We start from the raw sequence: 14,573 nt of genomic DNA, 5'->3' as shown, positions 1-14,573 counted from the left end.
GGCGACAGCCAGCTTGTCAGAAGCAGTTGGGATAAGGTGTCTTGCTCAGGGACACCTCAACCGTCCTCTAGGAACCGGGGATTGAACTAACAACCTCCAGTTGCCAGTCAACCTGCTCTGTCTCCTGAGTCACTGCTGCCCGTGTGTGTGTGTGTATGTGTGTGTGTGTGTGTGTGTGCGTGTGCGTGTGCGTGTGTGGTTTGCATCTTTAATTGGGTTTATGTGCACATGTATGTGCCTGTGTGCGTGTCCGTTTGTCTGTTTGTGTGTTTGTGACTGCATACTACCATATGGCTCATGTGAAGCTACTGCAGGATAACTGCTGTGTGTGTGTATGTCCATCGGGTAGGGTTGGGGGTTTTCAAGGCCAAGAGTCAGGGGGGGGGAGAAGGTGGGGGGGGGTATTGGCTGCCGGGTTTGCCTTTCCATTGCGTTTGACTCCAGCCCACGCATTCTTCATCTCTTCATTCTCTCTCTCTCTCTCTCTCTCTCTCTCTCTCTCCTACTATGACTCTCTCTCATTCCGTGTGGCAGAGTTTATGTTTCAGATATTAGTGAGCCGTGTCAGACAGTTAAACTGTCTTCTATTGATCCTCGGGAGCTCCACTCTGTCCGAGGAGCGTTCTGGCCGCTAATGGCTCGTAATGGATCCGCTCAGAGCAGCCCGCCTCTTTGATATCCAATGCACTGATGCCTGCTGTATGCATATGGCCTGCCCGGGTCTTCATATGGAGTATTCAGAGGTTCTTTCAGGCAGAGAGGATCGTGTTGTGTTCAAAATAACACTGCATTAAAGGGCCTACGGATTGCTGGGGACAACCGGTGGAATTCACGTGGTAATGCGGTGGTCTGAGAGTAGAAGGAGTCAGCCATAGAAATATCCATTGATCAATGGACATACTTATTTATGACTGCGATCATGTATATTTCACTTGCCATGCTTGAAGCATTTCAGATCTTTAGATTGAGGAATCCCACTGTTCTGTTGTCTCTTCCAGCCACAGGCAGCAGGGCTTAGCAACTTCAATTCCACCCGCCAGAGGCACAAGCTGTGTTTCCATTAGCAGTTGAAGAAGAAACATATCGTGTATATCATACTGTCAGGAGCGAGAGCCGTCCTCCGAGCGTGACCTAAGAGTAAGAGACTTATTCACTTGTCTGGAGCAAAGAGATGCTAGCAACCTCTGGCTTCTCGGAATGATCTCTCCCAAGCCGGAAGAGAAACGAGTGTTCTCTATATCTCCTGTTCTGTTTATCTTGTGCACGTCGGTTACGTTGTCTGCCATCGACCCAACTGCCTTGTCTGCTGCTGTTTGTGTGTTTGTCTTTGCCTCTCTTCGTGTTCTCCCTTCCTCTCTGTCTGTTCCTTTCTGTCCCTGTCCGCAAGAAACTGACAATGACAATGGCGAACCAGAAAATAACTTCTTATTATATTTACATTTACATTCAGGGCATTTAGCAGACGCTTTTATCCAAAGCGATGTCCATAAGTACATTTGTCAGAAGAAGGTGAAACAATATACTGTACGCTTTCGGTACAGTAAGGATGTTCATAGAACCAAGTGCCAAGCACTATCTATCGCTAGATTAACCCATTCCCTGTACACAACAAAGATAGCTAGGATAAGATGCTACAAATCTAAGTACTATAACTAAGTACGATATACAATAAGTGCGTACATTTAGTTCCAGGACGTACAACATACAATAAGTGCGTACATTTAGTGCCAGGACGTACAACATACAATAAGTGCGTAGGAGGGCTGGGACGGGGGGGCTATGCCGAGTCTAGGTTAACTGTGATTAAGTGAGTCTTGAGTCTTTTGCAGACTTTTGCAGTCTTTTGATTAATCAAATCAGTGAGATTCATTCCATATCTATTCAATAGCTGGACAGATGGACAGACAGAGACAAATAAAGATAGATCGTCCAACCAAATTCCCTTTTGAAAGTTTTCTCCCCTACCCACATTACTAAAATATGTCTACCCTTACTAGCGCTTCAAAGGAGACACGATGACCTAAATAAGCAATATCAAAGCTGACAAACTCCAAAAGAGACGGAGAGAGAGAGATTTTGGGGCCGCATAAACAAATATATAAATTAAAAACATCCTACGGTCTTCACAAGTTTGTTATGGCTGTTCCTGATTTTGAAGTCTCAAAAGATTTCATTAAAAAGTACACCCACTCTAAAGACTATTAATGGACCTTCATTATTTATTGTTACTTGTATGGCTGGCATCATTGTCTGAACATGAACGTATGGATGTGACTTGCTAATTCCCTTTACAGAATACCAGAGCAACGGTATCTACAGGGAAATGTGCATGGAATATCCATAACACGTATTCACAACACACATTCTTATTGTCTTCCTTTCTGAGTTTTCTGGAAGCATAAAGTAAGTGAGATGGGAGATGAGAGGCAGGATAGTATAGTGGCTCAGGGTGTTTGTTTTCAGAACCCAGGTGCTGGGTTTTGGTGCTGGGTTCCCACCCCAATGTCCCCTGTCGACGTGCAGGCATCCTTGCATAGACTACCTCAAATTATTTATTACTACTTACTGTACAGACTACATCTATTTATGGTTTTCTTGCACATTTTTATTTAAATTTAAAACTGTTATAGGCTTGATATTCTAAATAGGGCTCATTTTTTTAATTGTTATTATATTTTATGTTTTTATTATTTGTGTCCTCTCATTTTTTTATCTTGAATGTTGAAAATCTCTGCAGGCACTGCCACTTTTCATTTCACTTAATTTCTTGTGTCTGTATGTGGACAATACAACTCTTGCACTTGAACTTGATCAAGATGCCTTAAACCCTACTTGCCCAATAATGAGACAAACAAACCACTGTTTGTCCCTTTGGATGAAAGCCTCCGCTAAATAGTAAAATCATCTGGCAGTCTTCCATGGAGAAATGGAGACACAGTGAAGGGACTAGTGTGTCTGCATTCTCCTTGGTGGTAGCATGTTGACTCAACACCAGCGCTAGCATCCTATTAGCAGGACTGCTTTAAACAGTTAATTTGCTAATGACAGTGTTTCCTGTTGCACTCGGGAAATAGGTACTGTGATCCCTGTTCACTGTGTGTTACCCATTTCTCACAGACTGGTTTATATAGTTGTTTTTGTTAAATAAACAAAAAGACACACAGCAACAGCAATGACCAATTACAAGCCAGTAATACGGTGTAGTGTCTAATGAAGTATAACATGTATAATGTTTAAAGAACAAGAGCATCGTTTTAAATATGATGTTGGATGAACGTAAATTAACATAAAGGAAAACAACCTTTACAAATGTTGATCTTGTTTGTTTGTCTCTGACTAGTCCATCCAGGAAGTGGATGGATGTCTATCCCTTTAATATAACAAAATGTGTTATGCAATCGTAAAATATGTATTTCATGAAACAGGATATCTTGCCTGAGCCTGACAGATCATAATAATAACAGTTAATAATGAAGGGACGATATTGATGGGCCGAAGCAGAGCCATTTCCTGGTCTTCCTCCCAGGTCCCAGCCAAACACTTTGGGAAAGTGATTGGTTCTCCTAAGTGGTTTCCCCTCGGCTGTGTCTTGACCCCAGACGCGGCTGAAGTGATAAGGATGTGGGAAGCTCCTTGAGATGCAGGTCACTGGATGGGTGCTTGATTCGGAAATTACCCCAATTGCTCCAAAAAAGTGAATGTTGTAATATCTCAAACTGGACCACCAACAATGACAAAAAGGCCTTTTATTAACGGTAACAAAGCCCTTCACCAAAATGGACCTTTGTTAATGCCAACGGGTCGCAACCTCAGCAAAACAAGAGCCTCCCCTCACCGGCACCACGACAAGAGACCCAGTCCTGCTCCTTGTTTATGACTGATGTGATGTGTTGTGATTCTGCCGGTGTCCCCGCTCAAAGGGGTTTCAACTTAAACTTCGGAACACATGAAATATGGATAGTTGTACAAGGCGGGGAAGATTTGATGTAAGCTGAGCAGAATGCTGCGATGCCGCACATGTTTTATTCAAAACGCTCAGTATAGCACTCAGGGACCGTGAGAGAACATAGCAAGCACGTAGACCCCCAAAGAGTGAAGAAGTGTTTAAGTCCTCCCACTCCCAGCAAACTCCCATAGAAAGAGAGGGAGAGAGAGGGAGAGGTAGGGGCAGAGAGAGAGAGCGAGAGAGAGAGATGGAGAGATAGGGAGAGAGAGAGAGGGAGAGAGAGAGGTAGGGGCAGAGAGAGAGAGAGGCAGGGGTAGGGAGAGAGAGAGGGAGAGAGAGAGATGGCGATTGAGAGGGAGTGAGAGAGAGGGGGGGAGGGAGGTAGAGAGAGGGAGAGAGAGAGAAAGAAGGAGGGAGAGAAAAAGGGAGAGAGAGATAGAGAGGGAGAGAGAGAAAGACAGAGAGAGAGGTAGAGAAAAAGAGAGAGAGAGAGAGAGAGAGAGAGAGAGAGGGAGGGAGAGGAAGAGGTAGGGGTAGGGGGAGAGAGAGGGAGAGAGTGGGAGAGAGAAAGCAAGGATGAGAGAGAGAGAGAGGGAGAGGGAGAGAGAGGGAGAGGGAGGGGAAGGGGGAGGGAGAGATACAGAAGGGGGTTGGCCAGAGATGATACTTCTTTCTTCTTGCCAAATTGCAGAGCTTAATGAAGTGTCCATGATCAATAGTGTGACTACGGAAGAAAAATGAACCTCATACTTCAGGTAAATATCAGGCCTTGCATCCATTACTTACCCACAATGCTCAGAGAAGGCTTAACAGGGTTTTGTCTTTTCTCTTCTTCCTCCTACTGACTATTGACTTCATTATTCAATGTCCCCCAAGCTGATGAATGAATTAGCCAGGAATGGTTCGCACAAGTTTGGGGTCCACCAGTAAGGGACATTTGTACACCGAAAAGTAAAAGGGCCAATAGAATATGACAAGTGGTGAACACTTTGTCCTTATTATTTATTTTTTTCAGCCATGACTGCAGCAACATTTAGCATCTCTTTAGCCTGGAATCAATTGTGAATTTCACCTCTTGGCGCTTCTACCAAGAAAAGAAAAATGTTTCCCCGTTGGAAGTTCGATGCCACACAATATATCTCCTGCCTGCCTTCCTCCATTTCCTACAAATTACAAGAAGGGAAATGATCAGGAAGCATAATTTTTCATTAAACCCTGGACGTGGCTGGAAATGAACAGGGCCTCCGCCGAGAGAGCTAATTGGAAAGTAGAAAGCAGCCAGGGACGGAGGCAGGGGCGGGGTGGGGCTATGTTCTGGTGCTCCCTATTACCAGGAATGGACCTGCTAGGAGGCCTGCAGGAAGAAAAAGGTGGACTATTCATATTCAATACGCAGAATTACAGGTTAACCAAGTATGGGTTTCGTTTTTTATTATATGGCATAGTTAGGATCAACCAGGAATAGAACTGATCAACCAGGCAGCCAAATGGCAGAAGAGGGGGGCTGGGTTTCATTTCATTTGTCTGAATAGGAACAAAACGGGGCCGGCAATCAGGGGCCCTTGAAGACGCTGGCAGCCTCCACCGTACAGCTGTCTCTCCCTCTCCTTCTCCCATCATGCTCAAGTTATTTTAGATATCGCTTTGTATTGTCTGCAGCCAATCCCATACTTGTCTGAAGATCCAGTATTCTCCCTATCCACTCTTAACTCCGGTCCCTCACCCACACACATGCACACACACACACACACACACACACACACACACACACACACACACACACACACACACACACACACACACACACACACACACACCCACCCACCCACACACACACACACACACACACACACACACACACACACAGACACACACACACACACACACACACACATACAAACACACAAACACACACAAGAGTGTAGAGACTGCTTTTCCTTGTGCTTGTCAATAAGACATTACACTGTGTATTGTGAAAAGCAATGAGGGAGGAATCAAAGCTGGCCAGAACTGGCCCCCGGCATAGAGGACAAATTGCAGGGGCCCCAATGTCATCGCGGTGGGGGACGAGAGGGACGTCACGACATTGGGCGCCCGAACGTCGACCCAGACATACGTCCGTGCAGGGATTCGGTCCATGAAGATCTGGGGCACATGAATGCAGGATGCAGGGACTTTGTCCTTCGGTAGAGTTTTTAGTCCAGCCCATTGCTGCAGCGGTAAAGATACTTTAGGAAGTAGGACGTTTTTACCTTTGGCTTGTCTCGGCACTTTTACGTTGTGGGTAGCAGGATGCTTGTTGTTTTACCTTGAAGCTCTTGAACATGACTTGCTTACGCATACACTCTTTTGAAAGTATACTGTACATCTCTGGTGTGTGTATTCAGTCAAACATTTGTCAAGGGTGCTGTAACCCGTGCCTCATACACACTCCGTTCTGCTTAGAAGGCTTTCAATGGTCATTTATATTTTGAGCACAGCCCAGGATCGACAGCAGATGCTGACATGCAGCAGTCTGCCCAGAGTGAGACTAGAGGAAGTGATGTCATTTGATCACTGTGACACGGTAAGGATGAGGAGCAAGGGAGTTCCCCCGTCACCTCTGTCTCCTTTGTCTCCTCTTTGCTGTGTTTTCTCTGTCTACAAAATGGAGGCCCCAGATGCCTACTGCATCAGTCCTGGGAGAGGATGCATTTTCCAAAAACCCAAAGGAGCTTGGAAGAAATATGTGGCTGCGCCCCAATTGTAAGTGAGCTGAGGCAGCTCACTTAACGAGGCAGCTGCCTGGATGGACATGGGCAGAAGGCAGCTCCACTCACAATTGGGACTTGGCCATGGTTTCTGATGGCTTCCAAGAAAGCAATAGAGAACTGTGTTCCATGCAAACATTAGTTTGTCTACTACAGCCACATTATGGAAACTCGATCTGGGGACTTTGGTTATAGATGATGGTCCTTTTTAATGTCAGGGCACATTCTCTCTCTCTCTCTCTCTCTCTCTCTCTCTCTCTCTCTCTCTCTCTCTCTCTCTTTCTCTCTCTTTCTCTCTCTGTCTCTTTCTCTCTCTCTCTCTCTCTCTCTCTCTCTCTCTCTCTCTCTCTCTCCCTCTCCCCTTTCTCTCTGCAGAATAGAGGATGGGACAGTAGGCCAGGTTGTACCCACTGACACTGCAGCTCTAGCAGAAAGGCATTGTGCCTGGGAAGGAAACGCATGCGCACAAACAAATGCACTCACACACACAGACACATGCACCTACACACAGAAACAAACTCAACTGGGAGCCAATGAAAGTCCTCGGCCCCAGCAGGAGGCTGAATGGCTTAGGCCTCAAAATAGAAAAAGTCAAATGAAACCTAACTCTTAATGAACTAACTCTTCATGGAAGCTATTCCAAAACAAGTCAGAGACTCATCCACAATATTTGTGGACGTGCACAGTTTTTTGAAACAGTCCTGAAGTCACACCAGTAAGCATCAAACAGAGCAAATAAAGAAGTGACTATTAAAGCAAGCCTCCTGTGAGGAGTGGGAGAGAGTTGGGTGCATCCTATTCCTGGCGTGCTTGCATGGAGTTTGGAGTTGGCCAGGTTAATCACCATATTTCTGAGACAAACGGCCAAAAAGCAAAGAACTCACGACAGATTCATTGTTGTAGGAGCACACTGTTGTCGGCACACTTCCAGTGCACATATCAGGCAGGAGATGACTCATACATATTCATTCTAATGAGGAACCAAGATCCAAAGCAAGTTTCATAAAGACTGCCTGTGTCCTCAAATAACAAGCTACAAGCATCGTGTATAAACTGCACTGTAGGAAGCTAAATCCACGTTTCCTATTTTCCTATCGGGTCGGTTCGGACCGTGGTCCAGGTTGTCATGTGCCTACTTTATCATACCTTGTTTTCTTGTCTGTGTTATATCAATAATGCACATGTCCATTTTAATTGCAGTCTTTTTCCACATCAGCTACAGCATTTGAATTGAAGACCTCTGAAGACCTGGCGGTGTATCACCTCTCTGTTTGCCTGATAGTTCACTCGACTAGTGGGCAAATTACATTTCAACGATCTTTAATTAGACACTAATTAGTTGCTTGTACCAACAACCACCTAATATTTACAGTGGATGGACATCTTGTTTGGACAGAGGAACGTTTGTGTTGAGTTCCTGGTCATTGGCCATCAGTCACTGTGCAGATCATTCTCTGAAGGGACTCTTAAGGAGTGATTACTTTGTTTTCGACTCTGGTCGTTGAATGCTTTCGATGCGATTCAAGAAGGAGCAGGTAGGGGGCTCTGGGTGGCCCAGGAGACACCGGGGTGACGTAACCATGACCTTTCTGCTGGTCTGGGAGCTTAAACACCCCAACCGCTGCTAGACGATCCTGTCACCCACCTAAATGGGGTAAGACAGACGTGTGACAAGAATGGGGGAGGGGGATGTGGAGAGTGTGTGTGTGTGTGTGTGGGTGCTAATGAGTGGTCGGTTGGTAAGCTGCAGAGCCTCAGGGAACACTGAGCACCAAGACAAGAGTGTTCGGCAGAGCAGAAGAATGCTGCTGCTGCTGCTCTTCACAGGTAAGCCCTCCCCGGCCGGCCGACGCAGACGAAGAGCCGCGGCGGGAGCCACACAGCCGGCACACTCAGGTATGATGAACACACACAAACACACACACAGACACACATGGCTTTTACTAGAGGTACAAACAACAACCCCAAACAACCCCCCCCCCCACTACACACACTCACATAGACACACAAACAACCACACGTATACATGACCTGACAACAGAATTTTTCCAAAAACGAAACATCAAAAGCAGACGATTCACCGTTGTCGCTGTCAAAGGAGGAAGAGAAAAAAGCCTAAATATGTTACAATCTTCTCTGAAACGTGGCCCCTCGAATTATGCTATCTTTTCTTCCTCCGACCACAAGTCTGCTTTTCTCGCGATAACCTTTGTGTGCGTGCAGCAAAATGGAAAAGTGTTCTTCAGAGAGTGTTGGCTTTCCTCCAACCCCACCCTTGTCTCTGGAAGACAACACTGATGAAGTTTGAATAAATTGCACGTGGTGCTTCAAAGGACGGTGAGGAGTTCACCGGGTAGATAGAGTCGTTGGTATTCTGGTAGAGGTACTTTGGGCGGTTGGGATTCCAACGTTCTGAAGGGATGCCATCCTGATCGATGCCTTGATTCGGAGGGTCGGTGAATGGCAACAAGATAGCAGACAGGCGATGTGAAGTGTGTGATCTATCAATCACTCGTAAGAAACAAAGACGCAGAGGACTTTCTTTTCTCCTTAGTCGTATTCCTTATTTTTTTTACATCTTTGAAATTATATTTATTTCTGTTGCTATGGCTCAACCAAGCCCCAATTATTGAACCAGGGTCGAGGATTCTCAATGACACAAACTATTTCTCCTCTCTTTTTCTTTATCACTGTCATTTCTGAGGGCGCTGTCAGAAAAGTGACTGTGGCTATCTGACTTTGTATGAGATTGTAACTCGTACAGGAGAGGTTTGGTCGGATAAATGCAGAGCCAATTAGGGAGGCACCCTGGCAAGGTTAATAAAGGATTAATCTACGAGTCTATGACCTCTGAAATCCTGCCGCCTAGCTGCCATCACCACACAACTAAAGGGTCGAGAAAACCCCTCTAACTTAGCCAATGGGCTGTGTTCTGCCAGTGGTAGAACAGGGGAAAACTAGTTTTAGACATTAGGCACACATCAACACACAGACACACACACAAACACACACACGCACGCACGCAAGCACGCACTCACACACATAAACACACACACACACACACACACACACACACACACACACACACAAACACACACACACACACACACACGGCTCCTACCTGCACCAGGTTCCAACCCTCCAGGGATTCTGCGATGATGGATGTGACGGACGGACAGACCCCTCCGAAGATCATCAGGTGTTTGGGGCCATAGCATATGGCGTCGAAGAAGGCCCTCAAGCCCTTGGCATTGTCACACTGCAGCGGGAAACCGACCAAGAGGGAGACGGAGAGAGACAGAGAGAGACAGGGAGAGAGAGAATCCGGTAAGTGTATATATAACACAGTGTGACAGATGGATTGGCAGGGACAGGGATAGAGGAAGGAGAAGGATGATGAGGTTACAATGAGACGCGGATAGACAGAGGTGAAGGTATGGGTAAAATAAAGAACGAAGGATAACGCGATGGGGAAAGCATTCTCATCCCGATTGCACAAATCTCATCACCCAGACGTTACACAAGTCTCTCATGAACGATGGCGAGAAGGGGACTGAATTCAGTCCAGGGCTCAGGTAAGCACTACCACTCACAGAGAACCTATTATATGGCTCTCAGTCGGTGCTCCTTAACGAAAACAGCACAACGGTGAAAACCATTGTAGGCTTTGTTCTTTTCCTTCTGATGGAATATTACATAATACACATAATTACCGCACGCAAACAAAGAATGCAATGTCTTCCCACGAAGTCACCAGACTGAGTGATGGATGCATTCAGAGCTGATCCGAGATACACACACAGAAGCATCAGAGCCAATGCGACGATGGGTCCACATGTGAGGTATCAAACCTATACCACCTTCAGGCTCAATTGTAGCTTTGTTGTATGTAGCCATGGCGATGTTGGGTGTGAAGCAACATAGCCTGAAGTCAACCACAGAGTGAGGGCCCCCCTACTCTGACTAGTTTGCTGCTCAATGCTGCCATCCCGCATCACCATGGCAACGCGAGAAAGACAGTTCATGAAACGGTGCGCGAGAGAGAGAGGCCGACACCGTGGAAAGGGATAGACACGAGGAACCCAAGACATGTTCATTGTATGTGTGTGCAGTATGTGTGTGTGTGTGTGTGTGTGTGTGTGTGTGTTTGTTCATGTTCATGTTCAAACAGCCCATCTCGTTCGGAGGGCCTTTTGACCTTGTTTGCCAGAGCCAGGCGACCAAATACGATTTTCTATTGAATGACAGCGATGAGAAGGGAGAGAAGAGAGAGAGAGGGACAGAGAGAGAGAGAGACAGAGAGAGAGAAAGAGAGAGAGAGAGAGAGAGAGAGAGAGAGAGAGATAGAGAGAGAGAGAGAGGGGGGGACAGAGAGAGGGACAGAGAGACAGAAGGAATGATAGTGCTTTCCATCGTGACGGACTGTGTTGTTCTCCTCCCGTTTAATTATATATTATATAATTATATATGATATAATTATTTTACATGCAGCTGTTGAAGTGCTGCAGGGCTGGCACCTGCCATGTGAAGCTCCATGCTCTATGTTCGTCACTCACTTCTCTTCACGTTGGGTGTTTTGTTTGGCTGTTGTTTTGTCCTACATTGGTTTGGCTCACACAGCCAGACGCTTTCATCCAATGCACAGCATTTCTGAGATGCAGGTAGACTTGACTTGCTCAAAGATGTTTGCAGGCAGACATACGGGCTAGAGGACACTTCTGGCAGGTTGTCATTTGCTGTCATCTGTTTACAGTGGGCAATATCTTTCCTGCTAACAAACACACACGCACACACACACAAACACAAACACACACACGCACACATATTTTCATACCCGCAGGGAATAATGCATTCTTCGAGTCAAAAATAGACTGAGGGCGAAACACACGCCTGATGTGAAACGAGGAGGGGAAAGATGTGATTAGGCACAGCAGGGGTGGGGGGTCCTGATTCCCCTCCGAAGAACACAGAATAAATCACAGACTAATAAAGAACAGATCCCATTTACATCGTCTGGTTCCCCCTTCATTTTCCCCCCCACGTCCATAACCAGACCACAGCTTCGGGTCCGGTTGTTACCAAGCAACCGCAAGAACCCAACCAGGAGAAGGAGGCGCCATATCCCTTTCACCAGTCCACTCATAAAAATAAGAAGTTTGTTGAGTTTGAGTCAATTCCCGGTTTTGTGGACGCAAAATGGAGAGGGAGTGGACTCAACTGGCCTCATGCTAACAAATCATTTATCATTGGAGCGTGTTTCATTGTGGGTCTGGATTGACCCCTGGCTGTGGGGCCAAGCCTGTTGTTCTGGGGGAAGGCCAGTGTTGAAATGTCACTGAGCTTCTCACCACTAGAAGAAAGAAAAGACCCCCACACTAACACAGCAAATAAATAATATACTATTATAAGAAAGACCTCTGTCACTCATCAAGAGCTTCGACATTACCAAAGGGATAAGGCCAGTGCTGAACTATTATGTTTTTTTTGTAAAATTAGCGATTCAGACAATGAAAAGTTCAAAAAGAAGAAACACTTCTAAGTCTTTTAAATAAAGCCATACGTAGCAATGTAAGCACACTCCAACTCGCGGGCTTCTATTGAGCTCCTGAAGACAAAGGGGTGATGGTTATGGTGATGGTGATGGCGCTGGGGTTGAAGCTGGTTTACTGTAACGTTTGCTGATCACGATATATGGCCGGGTGCTCCATACTGCCATGCAGGAGATCTCCCTTTGTGTGTCTGGTGATGGCTGGTTTAACCTGTGCACTCTACCACCCTCACCCAGCCCCAACTTCCAATCAGACAAGCCGTCATCCACACACACTTCTCACTCCATGCAAGAGAAAGGTGCCGCCTTCCAACCGAAGGCATCCAAATATTAAGGAAGCTAACTATACAGGTAACTACACAGATGGAGTTCATTAGCATGATGTGACAGGTTCTCAGTCTCCCATACAATCCACCATAGCATGGAACACAATGGATACCAGTGTCCCTCATGTCCGGCTTTGGGTAGAGGAGAATAAGACATGGTTTTACATTTGTAAAATAAGCTAATAGGATTGCACGCATAGTTGACCCAATATTTTCCATTCAAAAATACCTTTTCCTGTCTCCATGTTTTGCGGCTCGCAGACACACTATAGTATTAAGGAGTGTTTACACCTTGTAAGTTTACACCCTCACGTGATGGGGTAAACGTGCGATGGCACCAAATCTGTCTGCTGCTACGTCGATGTGCTGATGATGTCTTTAGGAACTTTACAGTTTTAGAGTGTTACTATTCCATATTTCTTACTGCCTCCCCTTGTGAGCTCATTTACACTGTCTTGAACAACAAACAAACAAATCTGTGTATTTGTGCATTCGCATCCAAAGCTTGTCAATAAAATGAACTCCCCCTAATTGAAGTAATGGAAACTTTAAGATAATGAGCAGATTAATTGTGTCCCCCTCCCTGTTATATAATGTCAGGAACCCACGCGCAAACATACAGCTATCATGAATAACTAAAAAATCCTGCTGAACGCATTAAGGCTCACATAGGACACATGCATGCTGTGCAAAAAGTTCTCCATCATGTATTTATTTTCAACGCATCTTTAAAGAGCATGAGGAGTTTGTAAGCTTAAAACCCCGGCAGATGCCGGATGACTGATGAGCATGGCAGTGTGGACTCTCACCGTCACATCATTACCCTTCTCTTGTTAAAGTCCCGCTAAAAATAGAAGAAAGAACAGGGAAAAAATGAATGATCCTGGCAGGAATTCCCTTATCCAGCTTCCTCTTATGACGCATGAAACCAAGATACACCCACCTGGGGCCAGGCCATGGTTTATTCCAAACACAGTGATGGAGCGGGAAAAGAAAGGGATGGAAAAGACGAGAGATTCAGTATCGCTAACGACACAATCTTTTTTTTTTGTTGCTTCAATTAAACTCCCTCCAAACCATCACCCCTCCCCTCCTCTCCCCTCTCTCCCGTTTCATCCTCTCCCAGTTTCGCCGGGCAAACCGCCACACAATCTGCTCCGTCCTCGCTCTCTCGCTCGCAAAGCCGTTCACCGTTGTGTTGTCATGCCAACGGAGTGACTGTTCCCCGCGTTGACTGGGATGCGCGGGCGGGGGGGAAAAATCGGCAGCGTCGGCATAGCTATCGCTATGTTTAGTCACTCATTAGGTGGGACAATCACTCAGACATTAATCAATAGCTATTCAGCGGGCGGCGACGACATTGCAGGGGCTTATGACCAGGCCGACAGGAGCAGCGCATACTTCCGCAATCCACCAGTGGTCAACGGCCAAGCGGACTGTGGACGGGTCCCCCGATTCAAGGGGCCCAGAAGTAGAGGGGCTAATTATCTTTATACCATGTACTAATAATTTTACGTTTTCTCTTTTCAAAATGCTGCCTCAAGCGTTTTATTTATTATTAGTTTTTATTTATTTTTTTGCAGGAGAAGGAGGGTTGGGCAGTTGAAAGGAGTCCTAGTGAAACAGATGTTGACGTTGATGGTTTTTAGGCACTGTGGTGACTTTTTATCACTTAAAGTCGCCGAGGGATTTGTAGACTGGTTCAGCTGTTCGACGCGTGCGCTCAATAGAGTACTAAAGTGTGACGTCACATTTCCATAGCAACCGAATTTCGGTTCTGAACAAACCAAATTAAGGGGAAATCCTATGCCACACGAACGTTTTATAGAAAAGGAACGATTTTTTTTGCGAGTTTGCTTTACCAATGATGTAAGTAATATTGAGATTGGGCCAATTTACCGTTACATTATAAACTTTATCTTTCATGCTAGCGCAAACTTTTCCTTTTAATACCCCAGGGAAATACATGAACGCCTCAACATGTTTCGATTGGTAGTGAATGA

The 14,573-nt window shown here is 45.8% G+C and overlaps 1 protein-coding gene across 1 annotated transcript in view; it reads right to left on the bottom strand.

The window, feature by feature from the left end:
* Nucleotides 1-14,573, bottom strand: part of gabbr2 (gamma-aminobutyric acid (GABA) B receptor, 2) — a gene marked incomplete at both ends in the record, with an annotated part of 186,262 nt that overhangs the window by 116,140 nt on the left and 55,549 nt on the right. The window contains one exon of the mRNA XM_079749144.1: nucleotides 9,818-9,955. Within this exon, the coding sequence (XP_079605270.1) occupies nucleotides 9,818-9,955 (138 nt within the window). The remainder of the gene's footprint in view (nucleotides 1-9,817; nucleotides 9,956-14,573) is intronic.

Source organism: Pollachius pollachius (assembly GCF_949987615.1).
Source record: "Pollachius pollachius genome assembly, chromosome: 13".
Lineage (NCBI taxonomy): Eukaryota > Metazoa > Chordata > Actinopteri > Gadiformes > Gadidae > Pollachius > Pollachius pollachius.
The sequence above is the reverse complement of the archived record's forward strand: the minus strand, read 5'-3'. Positions and strand labels throughout refer to the sequence as shown.